The following is an 18,350-nucleotide window of genomic DNA, read 5'->3' as shown; positions in this document are numbered from 1 at the left end:
TGTGACTACAAAATAGATGGTGTGAAACTTTCAGACTGTTACTGGTCTGTATAGTTATTGAGGGGAGGCAAAAGACATCCAATATTGGAATATCAATAGGGCTAATGACACAGGTTAGGATTTATAATGTAAACAGGCCATTCAGCCCAACTGGTCTCTGCTGGTGTTTATGTTCCACACCAGCCTCCTCGCATGTCAATTTAAGGCGACTCGCATAATTCTCCCCAACTGTCAATCTTTGAAAAGCGTTGCTGGCAATTAAAGCATCTGAAATGAAGCTATCAGCAGATATCCTCCAGTTTGGACCGACTAGTCCATAGGTGTCCAGTACATTCTAACCCTAACCTGAACATTTCTCTCTCTTAATCCAGCCTGTACCTCTTTAATTGTCCTTCTGACCTGAATTTGACTCCAATTCCCCCCAGTTGCCTTCACCATTATTCCTCTGTCTCTTTCTCAATCCTTACATCTCACTGATTAAGGAGACAGACTATTGATCCTGTCATTCACCAAGATCCCAGATGCCCCTTTACCCATGCTGCGCAATTTGCACTTCCAGAACCATGAAGGGCAAAACATTTGAACATAGCAAGATGTCACACTCCAGTAAACTCTGGGCCTTTTTATTCCTCTCCAAACTATTTTGCTCCCTCCCGCCACTGGACAGATCATTAACTTTTGCATGGTTCACTAATAGCCTGGCCTAAACTCAATCAGCTGAGCTCAGATTCATGTCATGAGCAGCCTTGTGACTCCAACTCATGATCCTCAGTTGGCTAAGCAGAAAAGCTCCTAGAAACTCAATTCATACATCTCATTCGTAACATACTGCCAGCTCAAATAATGAGAGAAAAATAACAAGGCATTTCAGCTTTAGACACGCCAACAAAACATGTCTCTAAAGCTTTAATGTATTGTGAGTTGCCTCTATATTCACGTGAGGTATTTTCTTTAGGAGCAAGGGAAGACTGGAGTGTAAAAACAAGTTGCCAATTTGTTATTCTCCCTTTTGTGTTCCTACAGACGATGAATTTCACCCCAGAGCACCTACAGGACCCTGATCAAGAGCCTGGTTGTGATCATTCATCTTACATCCAACCCTCTTCAAAATCTCAAACACACTGCTCCAGGCATTGACTTTGCTCATCAATACCTGGAGGGCTCTTATGCACACATGCCTGGAACTTTAGTGTTGCTGCAAATCAATTTCTGCTTCACACTGATGTTCATGTTACAGTGTAAACCTGAAGACAGGGCCTAGCCCTAAAGTTAGGATAGAGAGACTGCTTTAGGGTAGGGGTAAGGCAGGGGGGCTGCTGTCTCACTGCTCAGTTAGAGCAGGGAGGCTGCTGTCTCACTGCTCAGTTAGGGCAGGGGGGGCTGCTGTCTCACTGCTCAGTTAGAGCAGGGGGGCTGCTGTCTCACTGCTCAGTTAGGGCAGGGAGGCTGCTGTCTCACTGCTCAGTTAGGGCAGGGAGGCTGCTGTCTCACTGCTCAGTTAGAGCAGGGGGGCTGCTGTCTCACTGCTCAGTTAGGGCAGGGAGGCTGCTGTCTCACTGCTCAGTTAGGGCAGGGAGGCTGCTGTCTCACTGCTCAGTTAGAGCAGGGGGGCTGCTGTCTCACTGCTCAGTTAGGGCAGGGAGGCTGCTGTCTCACTGCTCAGTTAGGGCAGGGAGGCTGCTGTCTCACTGCTCAGTTAGGGCAGGGAGGCTGCTGTCTCACTGCTCAGTTAGGGCAGGGAGGCTGCTGTCTCACTGCTCAGTTAGGGCAGGGAGGCTGCTGTCTCACTGCTCAGTTAGAGCAGGGAGGCTGCTGTCTCACTGCTCAGTTAGGGCAGGGAGGCTGCTGTTTCGACCTGGCTTGGTGATGATAGGGATGAGGAAGTCCTCACACTGCTTGTGTTTGAAGCCCAGTTTAACACCAGTGCATCAATCAATGGATTTAAGTGCAAACTTTTTAATTCCTTAAGTTAATTTAAATGTTTAGACAGCATACATGCTGTCACAACCACCCAATGTGAATTTTGACTTTGGGAAAAGAGCCATGAGTAGGAGTGTAACAATGCAAGCCTACAGCACTCTCTTTAGCAGTTAGTTCCAGACAGCAATACATCAGCCAGCTGGAACCCACAGTGTATCTACAGGTCTGAGAGTGGCAGCGGCAGCATTAGGATGAGGACAGAATCCAAGGTTCAAATCCTTAATCTGTGCCATACTTTTCATCTAATTATTTAGTATACTTTAGACAGCACCCTACAGGTGCTGACAAATTCCTCTGATTCTGAAGACAAGTCCTTTTACATCACTGGACCAAGCATTGCATTTATTAACAAACCGGTTTAACGAGCGGCTGCAGGTCTCGGGCTTTCACCAGTTCCTCTCAGTCTTGGTCCCACATCACAAAGCATCTTTGCTCTACAGTCCAGCATTTGGGCAAAGTTAGAATTTAGTACACTTACTTGTGAAGGAGATGACCGCAGGTCAGAACGTGAGCCCCAATACGAGAAGTATGAATGTCCTTTGACAACAAGAATGAAATCAGCAAATCATTAAACACAATAAAACAAAGTGGTAAATATTAAGTAGAAAGCAGGTAATTTTAGATATAGGGTAAATTCAGCAGTTTCAACAGAGTCCTACATTCAAAGGGAGCATAAATCGGGGGAAGCTACACAGCACTCTTATAGCCCATGGGGAAACACAATCATCTGATCCATTATGGCCATCACAAGTTCATAAACTTCCCAATCCATCACATATAACATGGATAACATGAACAGCATATCTAAGGTTTAGAGTTAGCTTGCTTTGATCATTTCATTGGACAATTTCAGAGTAAGGTAAATAGGGAAATACATGTGTACTTAGCAACAAAGTGAAGACCAATTCCATATTCAACAAGCAGTCTTGGTGGTTTTGAGCTTACCTCCATGCACACTGGACAGTTCTGTCGGGAGACGTTTTCAACACACTACACAAAAAGGAAATCCAATGTCAGTATGCAAACGCTATTAACCACACATTCATTTTTAAATCACAACCTATGGCAATGACCAGCAGAGAAAGGTTAAACACATCAGGAAAAAATATACTGGTGTAATTCTAACCATAACTGAAACCGATATCAAAAAATTAACATAACTTTGATGAAATTCCAATTATGAGCAATATATGTGAAATTTCTCTGGCATTCCTTGAGTACAGAGCGGTCTCTTCGAGCTTTTTACAGCGTAGTGGACATAGAACAGGAAGGAGAAAGGTAAGGGAGGGGTGAGAACAGTGAAATCATAAAGGCATGAATCATTAGAAGATTTTTGGAGACAGGAGATGGGGGGGAGGCGGAAAGATGAAAAGTCAAGAGAATTTGAGTAAGATAATTGGCTGAAACCACAACTGCTAACAGGGAGGAGGAAGCATGGAACAAGTAGATAACTAGGTCAGAGGATTGCAGGGTATAATGTATGGATTCATACTGAGGGAAGGATGGGGAGAAAGGGCTGAGACCTTGAGGAGGTTCGAAGGTGAGGACAAGAATCTGAGACCTGGATATCAATAAGGGAGAAGTTTTGGACAGGAAAGTGTGGGTTGCCACACACAAATGAGTTTGTGTGGGAAGGCAATAAGATCAGAGGGAATCAATGCTTACCCTCATTTTAACTGCCCACTCTACCTGGCTTGTTACAGGCTGGGAGAACCTGTAACAAACATTATTATTATTCTAATACTCTCCCAGACATCTTCACATCCTTCATAATCTTTAGTTTATCCAAATCCCTGCTGCTCACCCATCTCGCTCACGCATTACTTCTTCCTTACTGACCGACATTGGCTCTTAGTCTCCCAAAGGATTATCTTTAAAATTCTTACCCTTTTCTTTAAATCCCTCCACTGCCTCGCCGCCTCCCTAACACTATCACCTTTCCAGCCAGGCCACAAACCCCCAACTTATGAACTCTCTCCATCTTCTTACTCTGGCCTCTTGTGCGTTACCTTTCTGCATTCACCCAACCTTCAGCAACATGAAAATTTGAGTCTTGTGAAATCCCCTCCCTAAGCACCACAGTCTCTCCATCTCCGGTTCCGCATCCTGCAAACCCATCTTTCTAACCCAGCTGTCCTAACCTTCATTTCCTTGGCTCAGAATCCTTTTATCCTCATGCCTTTGTGAAGTGCCTCTGGGCATTATTCTACTTCAATGGTGCTTGTTATATAAATGTTGTTTTCCTCCTCTCAGCTCGCCAAACTCAGCTGGCCTCAACTTACACTCTAGTGCTATTCATAGCTTCTTCTGCTCCCATCTTAATTCCCAATAAACAGAAGCACAGCACCAGATTGAGACGTGAAATTTAATTATGCTTAAAACTAATAAGAACTTCAGCTGACTTCTGCCTTTAGCTACAGGTTTGATTAAAAAAAGAACTGAAGTAACTTTTGATGCAATTTATTACCCTATCTTCAGTTTATGAAAACTGACATTAAGGGTTTCACTTTTCTCAGTTCTGGGCTTGGCATCCATTTGCTGATGTTGTTCCCCAGAGGGTGAAGGTCCCTGCGAGTATCTGTAATAAACTGCTTTTGCTTTTCATAATAAATTAGAAAAGTCATTTTTCGTAGGGTTTTGGTATGATAAATAAGGAGAAACATGCCACTGACAGAAAGGGTGGTAACCAGAGGACACAGATTTAAGGTGACTGACAAAAAAGCCAGGGGAGAGATGAGAGTTTTATTTACACAGCCAGTTGTTGCAATCTGGAATGCGCTGCCTGAAAGTGTGGTGGAAGCAGATTTAACTTCCAAAAGGAAATTCAATATATTCTTGAAGAGAAAACATTAACAGGGCTCCGGGGAAGGAGCATGAGAGTGGGATTAATAGAACAACTATACCAAAGAGCTGACACAGGCTCAATGGTCTCCTGTGCTGTGATGATAACCAAAATTAAAGTCAATTTTTTCTGGATTGTGGTGGCAGCTTTTTCTTCTGAAGGGGTCATCAAGTAAACCTATTCCTATCGTGTAGTCTAGTTACTTAAGGATTCTGTTATGTTGCATTAATGCTCTAATGATACTTATGCCAGGGAAGCAAAGCTGTATATGAGCCACAGCCTGTCAGGTTAACCTGAAGCATTTTGAGTCTCACCCTAAAGTCAGTATGTGCCTGATCACCTGCTAATTTTGTTTCAAGCTCTGATCTCATAGCCAGGGAAGAAGTTGGGAGGGTGTGTGGAGCAGTTGGATGGTCAGTGAATTCAGTCACACATTGGTAGCAAAGCTCAAATAGGAAGTTTTGAGTCTTAATGCAGTTTCAATTTGGTATTATGCCCATCAATTACTTTGGAATCTACAGCTTTTCACTTTCTTCCAGACTCTCTCTGGTCAAATATGAGTAAACATGTTTTAAAGTGATCAGCTTCAGCTTTGAAGAACAGCAACTGGCACAGTTATTTTTTCAGTATCAATGTACCACAGCCGCATTCTGCACAATATCAATCCTCAGCCAAGGCTCAGTGGTCTTAGTCTAAGTCAATAACATTGTATTTACATAATGCCTTTAACATAATAAAACTTCCCAAGCTGTTTCACAGAAGCATTACAAAGCAAAATTTACACCGAGTCACATAAGGCAATATTAGAAGGCCAAAAGCTTGGTCAGGGGTGGGTTTTAAGGTTCCTTAGAGGAGGAGGAGGAGGAGGCAGAGAGGTTTCAGGTTGGGGGGGAGTGGAGTTCCAGGTTTTAGGGCCCAGGTAGTTGAAGGTATGGTTGCCAATGGTGGGGATACTCAAGAGGTCAGAATTGGAGGAGCACAGAGATCTCAGAGGGTTGCAGGAGGAGGTTAGAGATAGTGGTGGTTGGTTGGTGTGTGGGGGAGGGGGGGGGGCCATGCCATGGTGGAAGTCAGATAGTTGTGGGTTCAATCCCTATGCCAGAGTCTTCAGCTTGAAATCTAAGCTGACACTCAGTAACAGGATTCTGTGCTGTTTTATAAAGTGGAGAACAGTTCAAATGAACAATTTCTACTCTTGTGTTGTGTACAGCAATTTGTAAAAGGATGCAGGTTATGGTTCTTACCGCTTGAATTACATTACAGGCAGAGAAACTAATGTTTAAATTCTGATACTGTACATGGAAAGCGAACATTTTCATTCAAAGGGTTTAATTAACTTGCCAAAATAATGGCCAGCTGAGAGGTAATAATTAATTCATATTTAGAGGATAGTTTAATTGGGCCCAAGTAGAGTTTACACACAGTATCACACCCATGGTTAAACAAAATTGCTCAACTATACAATCAGCTTGCCATTTTAACATTTATTTGATTCACCTTTTAACTAAGAATATTTGTAGCATGATTTAAAGCAGATAAGGCAGCCAGTTTGCTTTTTAAACGTAGAAAGGTACTACCCCAAAAGCTTCAGAGTAAACCTGCTGCCAGGATCTGCCCAGTGTTTTACATTGAATTAACAGCAGAGAAACAGGCCACGAGCTGCTACTTCACCTCACCCTTTCAGTACATTCTTCTACCTAACTGTGCCTCATGTACTTATCTAACCAGTTCCCCTTAAATGTTCCTGTTGACTGTCAGCTATTTACAACAATCTGAAATTTGTTTTCAATCAAATTGTATTTTTTTTAAAAGCAGTGATTTTTCTTCCTACTCTCAGCCTTTGATGTTTGTGCTCCTGCTGCCACCTCCGGGCAGGAGTATGTACAGCTTGTGCTGCAAGTCTCTGCTCAGCCATCATCACTGCTCAGCAAATGCCAGCAAAAATCAAGCACTCCAGAAGCACAATGATATATTCAGTCTTTTTCTCTCCACCCACCTTCAACAAAGTAAAGGTAAGTGGTGCACAGTGAAACCCTGATATGTCAGTAAACAACAGATCTAATTTACCTTGTGGTTCCCACGGAGATGAATAGCTAGACACAAGTTACATTTCACACAGTGGAAAAAATTATCTTCTGGCCCAATCCTGTGCGGAAGATTTAAAGAAAATATATAAAACAGTATTAGGTGAATACAACAAAGTCTTGATGAATTTAATGCTATTGGTAACCATCGCACCCCTCCAAAAAATCTCTGTCCCATTGCATTGATCACCTTTATAGAACCAGAACACGATGAAACTGGAAGTCAGTGTACTAAGAGATCAGTATACCTGTCTCTTCACTACTGCAAACAGGACCAAACATAATCTTCTCAAGGACAATTAGGAATGAGCTACAAATGCTGGCCTTGCCAGCGATGCTCACATCCCATGAAAGAAATTAGCTTTCCATTATTTTCCCCAGGCTCAAAGAGGCGAAGAAAACAAAAATCCAGTTTAGTTTCAGGTGTCCTAAGGAGTTTTAAGTGTCTCTTATAGCCCATTGAAACAGTTATGTGGCCCACATGTGTGAAACACATCAAGTATATTGCACATTATGCTACATACCATGAAAAGCATGATAATACATTGTTAGCCAAAGAATTACAATTTAAAAGCAAACAATTTTATTTCATAGCTCATGCAAAATATCTTTATCTCATAATCTTGGAAAACTGTTACATGAATAATGATTCTGCCAAGTAATGTTATTTACTTAACCATTCTAATCCTTTCACTGTTTTAGCTCCTGTGTAAAGTGTGGTAAAGAGCTAACAATGGAATGCAAACATCAAAACAGTCATGCTAAAAACAGTTATGTAAAATTCAACGTGTATTTATACCATTTACTTCATTACAATATTCACATTGCAGTGCAGCATGACACATCCTTAAAGTGACTAGTGACACCACTGTGTCATCCAATCAGCTGGAGCTTACAGCAAACAGAGGCTATTTAAGAAGATAAAAGCAAAATACTGCGGATGCTGGAAATCTGAAATGAAGACAGAAAATTCTGGTAAAACTCAGCAGGTCTGGCAGCATCTCTGGCGAGAGAAACAGAGTTAACGTTTCGGGTCCATATGACTCTTCTTCTTGACGAACTACAGCAAACAGCACTGAGTGTACCTACACCACACAGACTACATCAGTTCAAGGCAGCAGCTCATGACCATCTTCTCAAGGGCAATTAGGGATGGACAATAAATGCTGGCCCAGCCAGCAACCCCTGCATCCCGTGAAATAATAAAAACAGAACTCATAACTGGAACAGGAAAGTCTCCTGAAAAAAGCAGGATTATTTCTCCAACAAAATGGAGTGAGTGGAGGATAATTACATAATACAATTTACGTGCATAAATCAATCCCAATTATTTACTTCCAGGTGAGTCGACGGGGGAATTTACCCAATCATCTCCAATCTGGCTGGGACTTGGAGATTCAATATCACAGAACCACAGGATTTTAATAGTACAGGAGGCCATTCGGCCCATCGTGTCTGCACGCTCTCTCCAAATGAGCATTATAACCTCGTGCCATTGCCTTGCCTTTTCCCTGTACCCCTACAAATAATTATTCAAATAATCATCTAATTCCCTCTTGAATACCTCGATTGAACCTGCCTCCACCACACTTCCATGCAGTGCATTCCAGACCCTAACCACTTATTGTGTGAAAAAGTTTTTTCTCATGTCACATTTGCTTCTTTTGCAAATCACTTTAAATCTGTGCCCTCTCGTTCCTGATCCTTTGACAAGCGGGAACATCTTCTCCCTATCCACTCTGTTCAGCTCCCTCATGATTTTGAACATCTCTATCAAGTCTCCTCTTAGCCTTCTTCTCTCCAAGGAGAACAGTCCCAACCTCTCCAATAGTAACTGAAGTTTCTCATCCCTGGAACCATTCTTGTAAACCTCTTCTGCACTCTCTCCAATGTGTTCACATCCTTCCTATAATGTGGCGCGCAGAACTGTACACAATACTCCAGCTGTGGTCTAACGAGTGTCTTATATAAATTCAGCATCACCTCCCTGCTCTTGTACTCAATGCCCCTATTAATAAAGCCCAGGATACTATATGCTTTATTAACTGCTCTCTCCACCTGTCCTGCCACCTTCAATGATCTATGCACATATACACTCAAGTCTTTCTGATCCTCCACCCACTTCAAAATTTCACCCCTTATTTTACATTGTCTGTCCATGTTCTTCTCAACAAAGTGCATCACCTTACACTTCTCCGTACTGAACTTCACCTGCCACTTATCTGCCCACTCCACCAACTTGTCTATGTCCTCTTGAAGTTCTATACTGTCCTCCTCGCAGTTTACAACATTCCCAAGCTTCATATCATTAGCAAACTTTGAATTTGTCCCCTGCACACCTAGATCTAGATCATTAATATATATCAGGAAAAGCAAGGGTCCTAATACCGACCCCTGGGGAGCTCCATAAACCTTCTTCCAGCCCTAAAGATATCCATTGACCATTACTCCCTGCTTCCTATCTTTTAGCCAATTTTGTATCCACATTGCTACTGTCCCTTTTATTCCATGAGCACTAACTTTTCTCACAAGTCTGTTGTGTGGCACTGCATCAAATGCCTTTTGAAAGTCCATGTACACCACATCAACTGCATTACCCACATCGATCTTTTCTGTTATCTCTTCAAAACACTCCAGCAAGTTAGTTAAACACGATTTCCCCTTTAGAAATCCATGCTGGCTCTTCCTTATCAACCCACATTTTTCCAGGTGACTACTAATTCTATCTTGAATAATTGTTTCTAGAATCTTGGCCCACCACTGAAGCAATATGTGCAGCTGGGAAAGTTAGTTCAGGTTTCATTAACTCGCACAAACACATGTAAAGAAATAAGCTACAAGAACTGGTTGTGAGTACAGTAACTAGCCTATCTTCACCGGAAGTTCAATGTATTCATGTGATTAGCAGCTACAGTATTGTATCACATAATATCCAAGTAACAGTTAAGATCTAGTGTATACAAGAACTAAATGCTGAAGTCATTCAGGTCGAGCAGAATGTGTGGAGAGAGAAAAACAGAGTTAACAAGTGAAGAGGGCACTCAGTAGAGGACATACTCCACCACTAACTCAACGTTATTACAATGACACAGCTCCTTCTTGAGGCTTTTCCCTGCCTGGTTGATGGTCTGTAACTACAAAGCGGAAAAAATAACTCTTTTCATTAAGAGCCTCCATTTCACTGAGGTGGCTTCAAGCCAATACACATTCAACAACCTGGTCTGAAAATTCTGCTCACATTTTGACAGCTGTGCCCAATTCCACCACAGCAGCTGAGACAATCCACAACGCTCTAAAACAATCAACATTCTAAAATAAAAAGTAACTCAGCCCGCCTCCCAATTTTAACGGATCATTTAAAAAATTCCTGGGATCTGGATCAGATCTCCAGCTTTGCCAAAAAACTAATCACTTCTTCCCTGGGCCATACCCTATCTGTGCACCAAGTTGCATTGAAATCCATCCATTATTTTTTGAGATATATTGTTTACAGACAAACAAACTAACGGGGTGAAAACATTACCTCCACCCACGTTCACTGCCAGAAGTAACAATTCAAGTTGATGACCTGTAAGAGCTCAAAGCATTAGCTGTCTTTCTGAAGATGCTGCCTGAACTACTGAGCTTTTGTATCATTTTCCATTTTCACTTCAGATTTCAGAGGAGTGGAACTAATTGGACAGCTCATTCAATAAGCCGGCAGACACAATGGGCCAAATAGTCCCATTCTGCGCTGTACGATTTTCTATGATTTCTAGCATCTGCAGTGTATTGCTTTAGTTTAAAAGGGAGATTTACTGCAATAAATAAAACTACCTGAAGTAAAACTTAACTTTAAGCAGCATCTAAATAGTTAATTAAATGGGGGTTTAAAAGGAGACACTTCACTCTGTCAATAGCTGACCTGCTGAAAGTCCAGACTGAGTATGTCAGTCAGTCATGAAGACCTTCAGCTTCCTAAATTCAGAATGTTACCTGGATATTTCACCATGATCCAAAACAGACTAACCACAGAGTTTGTAGAAAATACTATAATCTGAAAATTCCTTTCTGTAGGTCAACCGGAATAAACACTTAAAAAAAAATGGAGGATAAAGACAGACTGCTTGGACCAAACAGGTTGTTTCCAGGTTGTAATTTACATAGAATTAACCAGCACACAAACAGGTCATTCAGCCTAACTGGACCATTGTGGTGTTTATATTCCACTCAATATTCCTCCCACTCCTCTTCATCTCACCCCAACAGCATATCCTTCTATTCCTTTCTTCCTCATGTGTTTATCCAGCTTGCATTTAAAGCTATTCATCTCAACTGTTCCATGTGGTAGTTCACCATTCTCTGGGCAGACATTATTTCCCAAGTTGCCTTTCCGATTTATCAGTTACTATCTTGTATTTAATTATTCATCATAGAATCATCCCTGGGATGTGGGTGTCACTGGCAAGACCAGCATTTATTGCCCATCCCTAATTGCCCTAAGGTGACAGTGAGCTACCTTCTAGAGTGCCTGCAGTCTGTGAGGATCATAGATTTTCCTGGCAGTTTTTGACAGTCAAGTACCTTGCTAGGCCAATTCAGAGGGCACTCAAGAGAGTCTGAAGTCACATATAAGCCAGATCAGGTGGGGATGATAGATTTCCTTCGTTAAAGGCCATTAGTGAACCTGATGGGCTTTTACAACAATCCAATAGTTTCATGGCCACCATAGCTGATGCTGGCCTTTTATTCCAGCTCTTATTAATTGAATTTAAATTCACCAGCTGCTGGGATTTGAACTCATACCTCCAGATTCCTAATGCAGACCTCTGGGTTACCAAAATAAAAACAAAATACTGCAGATGCTGGAAATTTGAAACAAAACCAGAAAGTGCTGGTCTGGCAACATCTGTAGAGAGAGAAACAGAGCTAATGTTCCAAGTCCAATATGACTCTTCCGAACTCTGAAGCTCACCTACAAATTCCACATGGTAGGCAATGGTACTGCTTCTTGTCCACATCGAAGAGATGGCATGTGTCACAATAGTATTCTCCAAACACAGTTTCACAGCTCTCACAGCTCCTTTTCACCTGCAGGGAAAAGCAAAGTGTTCAAGGGAGCATTAGCCTTTTATACAGCAAACACAAAACCACAGTGCGGGGCAAGTTAATTGTCATGCAGTTAAAGTATCAAATTATCAAATAATGTTAAACAGAAGAAAATGATGCTGATAAGAAAAAAACTTCCAGTCTCTCCATATTTTTATTATCTGAATCAGTAACATTGATGAAAGCAATCAATTCCTTTGTATACATTTGTTTCCTAAGACACATTTCTTCCACAGCACCTCCTAAACCCACGATCTCTACCATATGAAGAACAAGAGCAAATGACACATCAGGCACATGGGAGCACCACCCCCTGCAAGTTCCCCTCCAAGCCACTCACCATCCTGACTTGGAAATATATCACTGTTCCTTCACTGTCGCTGGGTCAAAATCCTGGAACTCCCTCCCTAACAGCACTGTGGATGTACCTACACCACATGGACTGCAGCGGCTCAAGGTAATGGCTCATCACCACCTTCTCAAGGTCAATTAGGAATGGGCAATAAATGTCGGCCTTGCCAGAGATGCGCGCACATAATTAATTAAAAACTCTGAACCTTTAGTAACCCAGCGTGGTTATTAAGCTAGCCTGGCAGTTGCGATATGGATGGTTTCCTTTGCGTAATGAGCTAAAATGCAAATCCAAAGTTTGGATCCAAAATTCATCGTTCTAATAAATGCTTACAGTAAATCAAGTGAAAATGCTAAGAAATGTAAGGTGATTGGTAGCAGGATTAGAGGCGACATGAGGAAAAACCTCTTCACCCAGAGGGTGGTGGGTGTTTGGAATTCACTGTTTGGTTTGGTGGTGGAGGCAGAAACCCTCAACTTATTTAAAAGGCACCTGAATCTGCACCTGAAGTGCTGTAACCTGCAAGGCTACGGACCGGGTGCTGCATTGTGGGATTAGAATAGACATCTAGTTTTTTTTTTCTTTTTCGGCCAGTGCAGACACAATGGGCTGAATGGCCTCTTTCTGTGCTGTAACTTTTCTATGGCTCTATGGTTCTAAGTGGGTAAAGGAAATCAGCCATCTTATTGAATGAAGGAGTTGGCTCAAGGAGCTGTAAGGCTTACTCCTGCTTCAATTTCTTACATTATTAATGGCGTTGCATAAATACAAATTATTGCAGAATTATTAAAAGCAGCATACTCTTCAATGACAGAAAAGTGGTACTGTTGTACTAGAGTTGATTCCACTGTAGAGATGATCACACACACACACACACACACACACAGCACCTGCTACATTTTTCACACTTAAATCTGTACACAGGTGTTGAGACAGATTGTTCAGTATTTACCAACCTGCTGGACTGTTTTGCACTTTGCACACTGAACCTGTGTAACCTTGAAGCGATCCAGCTGATGATTTTCTGCATCATCGTGACACAGCCGGCAGGTGTAAAATTTCCCACAGCACAGTGCCTGAAAGATCAAAACAATCCTCTTCTCATCTCTCCACGTAATACTTCCTCTATCATATACATATACTGATGGATTTTCCATGGTGCAGGCCCATGTTAAGTGTGTTACTTTATAAGGACAGGTCCATTCTCATTTACACATGGAACTGTGTATCCCTTTAAGGCTGAATGTGTAAATACCATTCTGAATGTAGTTCAAGATCAAGCTGCAGATCAGAATCCTGGCTTTGTTTAATTGACAGAAAGATTTGTATTTCAACAGCACCTTTCATGACCACAGGACATCCCAAAGTGCTTCACCGTCAACTACTTTTGAAGTTCTGTCACTGTGGTAACATAGGAAACGTGGCAGCCAATTTGCACACAGCAAGCTCCTACAACCATCAATGTGATAATGACCCAATAATCTGTTTTTGGTGATACTGGTTGAGGAGTAAATATTGGCCAGAGTAGCGGGGAGAACTCCCCTGCTCATCTTCGAAAGACAGTCCGGGGATCTCTTACCACCTGAGGGGGCAGATTTTGGGCAGGAGGAATTTGTAGATGTGGTAGTACTGGTAAATTCTTGGACATAAGTGCTGAAATACACAGCATTTTAAGGCTTGTTTTGTCACTTTGACAGGCAGATTAAAAATTCACAGAAGCTTGCCACGCACAGCTTTCAGATCATTAGCCTTTGATGCGCTTGCATAAAATGTTGGATTTGAAAAAGCAAATCTTTCTTTTGTGATGAAGCAATTAACCATTGCCCTTTCAGCAGCCTCTGCTAAAAAATTAAAGCTAGCCAGTCTCAAGGCTTGGTTAATCCATGCATGATGAAAAGGTATCTTAATGTGAGAGGAATAAAACACCAAGTAAAATTCAAAGTTAAAAAATAAATCTGAAAGACAATGGCTCACAGAAAAACTAAGCCAACGGCAGAAAGCTCAAGACCTGTTCCACAAGTCATCCCATGGCCAGATTCTGCAACTGCTTCATGTGGCAAGCGTACATCTGCAAAACCTGTCAAATAACTTGCATTTATATAGCACCTTTAAGGTAGTAAAATGTCCTAAGGTGCTTCACCACAGCACCATCAAGACAAAATTTGTTGGTGAGCCACTCGAGGAGATTTCAGGACTGGCGACCAAAAGCTTGATAAACGAGGCAGGTTTTAAGGAGCATCTTAGAGGAGGGAGAGAAAGAGAGAGAGAGAGAGGAGAGTGGCTTAAGTAGGGGGTGGGGGGTGGGGGGGGGGGGGGCGAATTCCAAAGCTCAGGGCCTGGACAGCTGAAGGCACATCCAATAGTGGGGCATGGGAAATCAGGGATGTGCAAGAGGCCAGAATTGGGGGAGCACAATGATCTCAAGAGGTTTGTAGGGGTGGAGGAGGTTAGGGAGGGGTGAGATCATGGAGGGATTTGAAAACAAGAATAAGAATTTGAACATTGAGATGTTGCCAGACCAGTGGTCAATGTAAGTCAGTAAGCACAGTGGCTGATGAGTGAACGGGTGCCAATGTGGAAATAGGAATTTATAAATTAAATGGTGACATGCAAAGCATGAAGAAAATGTGACACCAGGAAGTCAAGCTGTGCACCGATACAAGATTATATATAACATATAAACAGGCATTGTGCATAACCAGAAGCATTAGTAACAAGGACAGATATTTGATCAAAATGATAATTTAGAACATAAAATAATCTTTGAGAAATCGCATTCAAACTCTAGATATCTTAATCAGGAAGCAACAAGCTGCTGTTAAAGCCACAACATTGCAGTTACACAATCCTCTGTCGCAGGGTCAAAACAATTTTTACATTACTTAACAGCTATTTAGCAAAGATTTTACTGATTATGACATTTTCTATCTCTGTCAAAATCATCATTTCTGGAATCAGGTCTCTGGGCTATTTTTCCTTGCACTTGAGGTGATTTCCTCACCAAATCCAGATAGCAAGAACTGCCTAAGTTTTTGCCTCCTAACTGGTTTCAGAGGATAATCCAGAGCCCTAACCCCTTAAACAAGTTCAAGAACTAGGAATGAGATGCCTGGCTAATGCTTTTTATTCATGTTGCACAACCCACTGTATACACTGATCACAAGATTGATTACTGTACCGAATATCAGGTTGGTCCTATACTCATTGAGAATTGAGAAGAATAAGAGGTGATCTTACGGAGACACACAAGGTTCTGAGGGGGTTTGACAGGTTCGATGCTAAGAGGATGTTTCCCCAAGTGGGAGAATCCAGAACTAGGGGGCACAATTTAAAAATAAGGGGTCTCCCATTTAAGATCGAGATGAAGAGTTGAAGCCACAATCAGGTCAACCATGATCTTTTTAATTGGTGGAGCAGGCTTCAGGAACCGAATGGCCTACTCCTGCTCCTATTCCTTATGACCTGCCACATCTGCTGGCTATTACCATCACTTTCCGTTTTTATCACAATAACTGACTTTGACACCAGGGTGACCAACCTGTCCCGCGTTAGTTCCGTGTCCTGGGCCATGCCTTCCCGGGGCATGTTTTGCCCCAGAATTAATCTGCATTGACAAGTTATCTGTGCATGTGTTGGCCTTGGAAGTGATTTGTGCTTGGGGGATTTCTAACACCCCAACCCCCTAATTACACCCCCCAACCTACAACCCCCAACCCCCCACTGACAACCCTCCACTTACACCCCCGAAACCCCCTACTTACACCCCCCACTGACAACCCCTACCCCCCACTGACAACCCCTACCCCCCTACCCCCCACTGACAACCCCCACTTACATCCCCCACTGACAACCCCTACCATCCACTTACACCCCCCCACTGACAACCTCTACCCCCCACTGACACCCGCCACTGACAACCGCTACCCCACACTTACACCCCCCACTGACAACCTCTACCCCCCACTGACAACCGCTACCCCCCACTGACAACCGCTACCCCCCACTTACACCCCCACTGACAACCTCTACCCCCCACTGACACCCGCCACTGACAACCCCTACCCCCCACTGACAACCGCTACCCCACACTTACACCCCCCACTGACAACCCCTACCCCCCACTGACAACCCCTAGCCCCCACTTACACCCCCACTAACAACCCCTACCCCCCACTGACACCCCCCACTGACAACCCCTACCCCCCACTGACAACCCCTACCCCCCACTTACACCCCCACTAACAACCCCTACCCCCCACTGACACCCCCCACTGACAACCCCTACCCCCCACTGACAACCCCTACCCCCCACTTACACCCCCACTAACAACCCCTACCCCACACTTACACCCCCCACTGACACCCCCCACTGACAACCCCTACCCCCACTGACACCCCCCACTGACAACCCCTACCCCCCACTGACAACCCCTACCCCCCCACTGACAACCCCAGGCAACACCCCAACCCCCCCAGACACCCCCACTAACACCACCCCCCCCCCAACCTCCCCTTTTACATGCTCACCACCATGTCAAAACATCCCTTAAATTTTCCGCGGCAGTTGGTCACCCTGGTTGTCACATTGCTGCCTGTGGGATCTTGCTGTGCGCACGCAGGCTGTAAATCGCTGCGATCCAGTGGTGGTGAAAGGCGCCATATAAACGCAAGTATTGCCTTTCTTCCTTTAACGCTGTGGTGTCGGGATTGCGATCCATTTCGCCCCCTTTGCTTACCTTGAGCCGGCAGGAGCGGGAGTAGTGGCCGCAGTTGAGGAGCGGGGCTTCAGCCTCAGCCTTAGCCCCAGGCCCAAGCCCAGGCCCAGCCGCCGCCATCAGCCGGTAACCTGGAGACGGGTCCGAACGCGCAGGCGCAGTATGCCGGCGCAGGCGCAACGTGAACGGAGCGGGCCGCGATCTGGCCTCGGGCCGTCCCGGTGAAAATGCGCGTGCGCACACCCGGCCGGCCCATTCGGGGCCGGCAGGTGCAGTCTGCGCAGGCGTCATACCGCCGGCCACTGGCGCCTGCTGTTCGCGCAGGCGCAGCGCGGGAGGAGTTGAAATTGGAACATTGGAGGGTGGAAGGACTGGGGGGAGAGAGATAAGGTTTAATGGTTTGGAACTAAAACCCTGCAAATAGAGTTAGGTTACAAACTAGCCATAAATAAAAACAGAAAATGCTGGAAATGCTCAGCAGGTCTGGCAGCATCAGTGGAGAGAGAAAGAGAGAGAGAGAAAGAAAGAGAGTTAATGTTTCAGGTCAATGACCTTTCATCAAAGCATCTAACCTCTGAGCCCCCCCAGCATGGGATTGGAGGGGTACCCCAAAGATGTGCTGGGGAATCCCCTTCGGAGGTTCCCGCGTAAGGTTTGCACAGCAATTGCCCAGAAGTGCAAGCTTCCCCTGGGGAATTGTCCTGCACTGGGAACCATCTGGAAATGTGATTTAAATTGCAAACTTCAAATGGTTTTGACTGGTTTGCACTAACAGTTACCCTGGAAAAGTTAGAATGAATAAAACCACTTCTAACTTCTTGGTAACTATAGTACCAGACCCAGATCAACACCCCCCATACCCCAGGGGACCCCCCCAATGACTCCACCCATGGGATTCCCCCAGACCCTGACCCCCCTCCCCCCAGTGATCTCCCCCCACCTCCTGACTACCCCACTCACGAGACTCCCCGCAAACACTCCAGGGGCCCCCTCCCACACCCCAACTACCCCACCTCTAGAATTCCCCACACCAGACCCCTTTCCCCCCTTACCCCAGTGGGCCTGACTCTCACGCCACCCCCCCCAGTCAACCCCTTCCAGGCCCAATCAGACCTGACCCAAGGCCCAATCTCCCAACCCCACTCTGAGGCCCGACACTGTCCTGGGACGCATCTCCTTCACCTCTGCCCTCACCCCTTCCCCTCCCTCCCATAACCATACTAGGGTCCCCTTTGTCCTCACTTTTCACCCCACCAGCCTCCACATTCAAAGGATTATCCACTGCCATT

General features: G+C 44.2%; 1 protein-coding gene across 1 annotated transcript in view; it reads right to left on the bottom strand.

The window, feature by feature from the left end:
* Positions 1–17,216, bottom strand: part of rchy1 (ring finger and CHY zinc finger domain containing 1) — a 28,341-nt gene extending 11,125 nt beyond the window's left edge. Inside the window, exons 1-6 of the mRNA XM_078566573.1 lie at positions 17,083–17,216; positions 13,303–13,422; positions 11,861–11,976; positions 6,890–6,968; positions 2,926–2,970; positions 2,459–2,517 (exon numbers count right to left, since the gene is read on the bottom strand). Of these exons, the coding sequence (XP_078422699.1) occupies positions 2,459–2,517; positions 2,926–2,970; positions 6,890–6,968; positions 11,861–11,976; positions 13,303–13,422; positions 17,083–17,181 (518 nt within the window). The 5' untranslated portion in view covers positions 17,182–17,216. The remainder of the gene's footprint in view (positions 1–2,458; positions 2,518–2,925; positions 2,971–6,889; positions 6,969–11,860; positions 11,977–13,302; positions 13,423–17,082) is intronic.
* Positions 17,217–18,350: the final 1,134 nt, after the last annotated feature.

Source organism: Cetorhinus maximus, chromosome 1 (assembly GCF_964194155.1).
Source record: "Cetorhinus maximus chromosome 1, sCetMax3.hap1.1, whole genome shotgun sequence".
NCBI lineage: Eukaryota > Metazoa > Chordata > Chondrichthyes > Lamniformes > Cetorhinidae > Cetorhinus > Cetorhinus maximus.
This window is presented reverse-complemented; position numbering and strand designations above follow the sequence as displayed.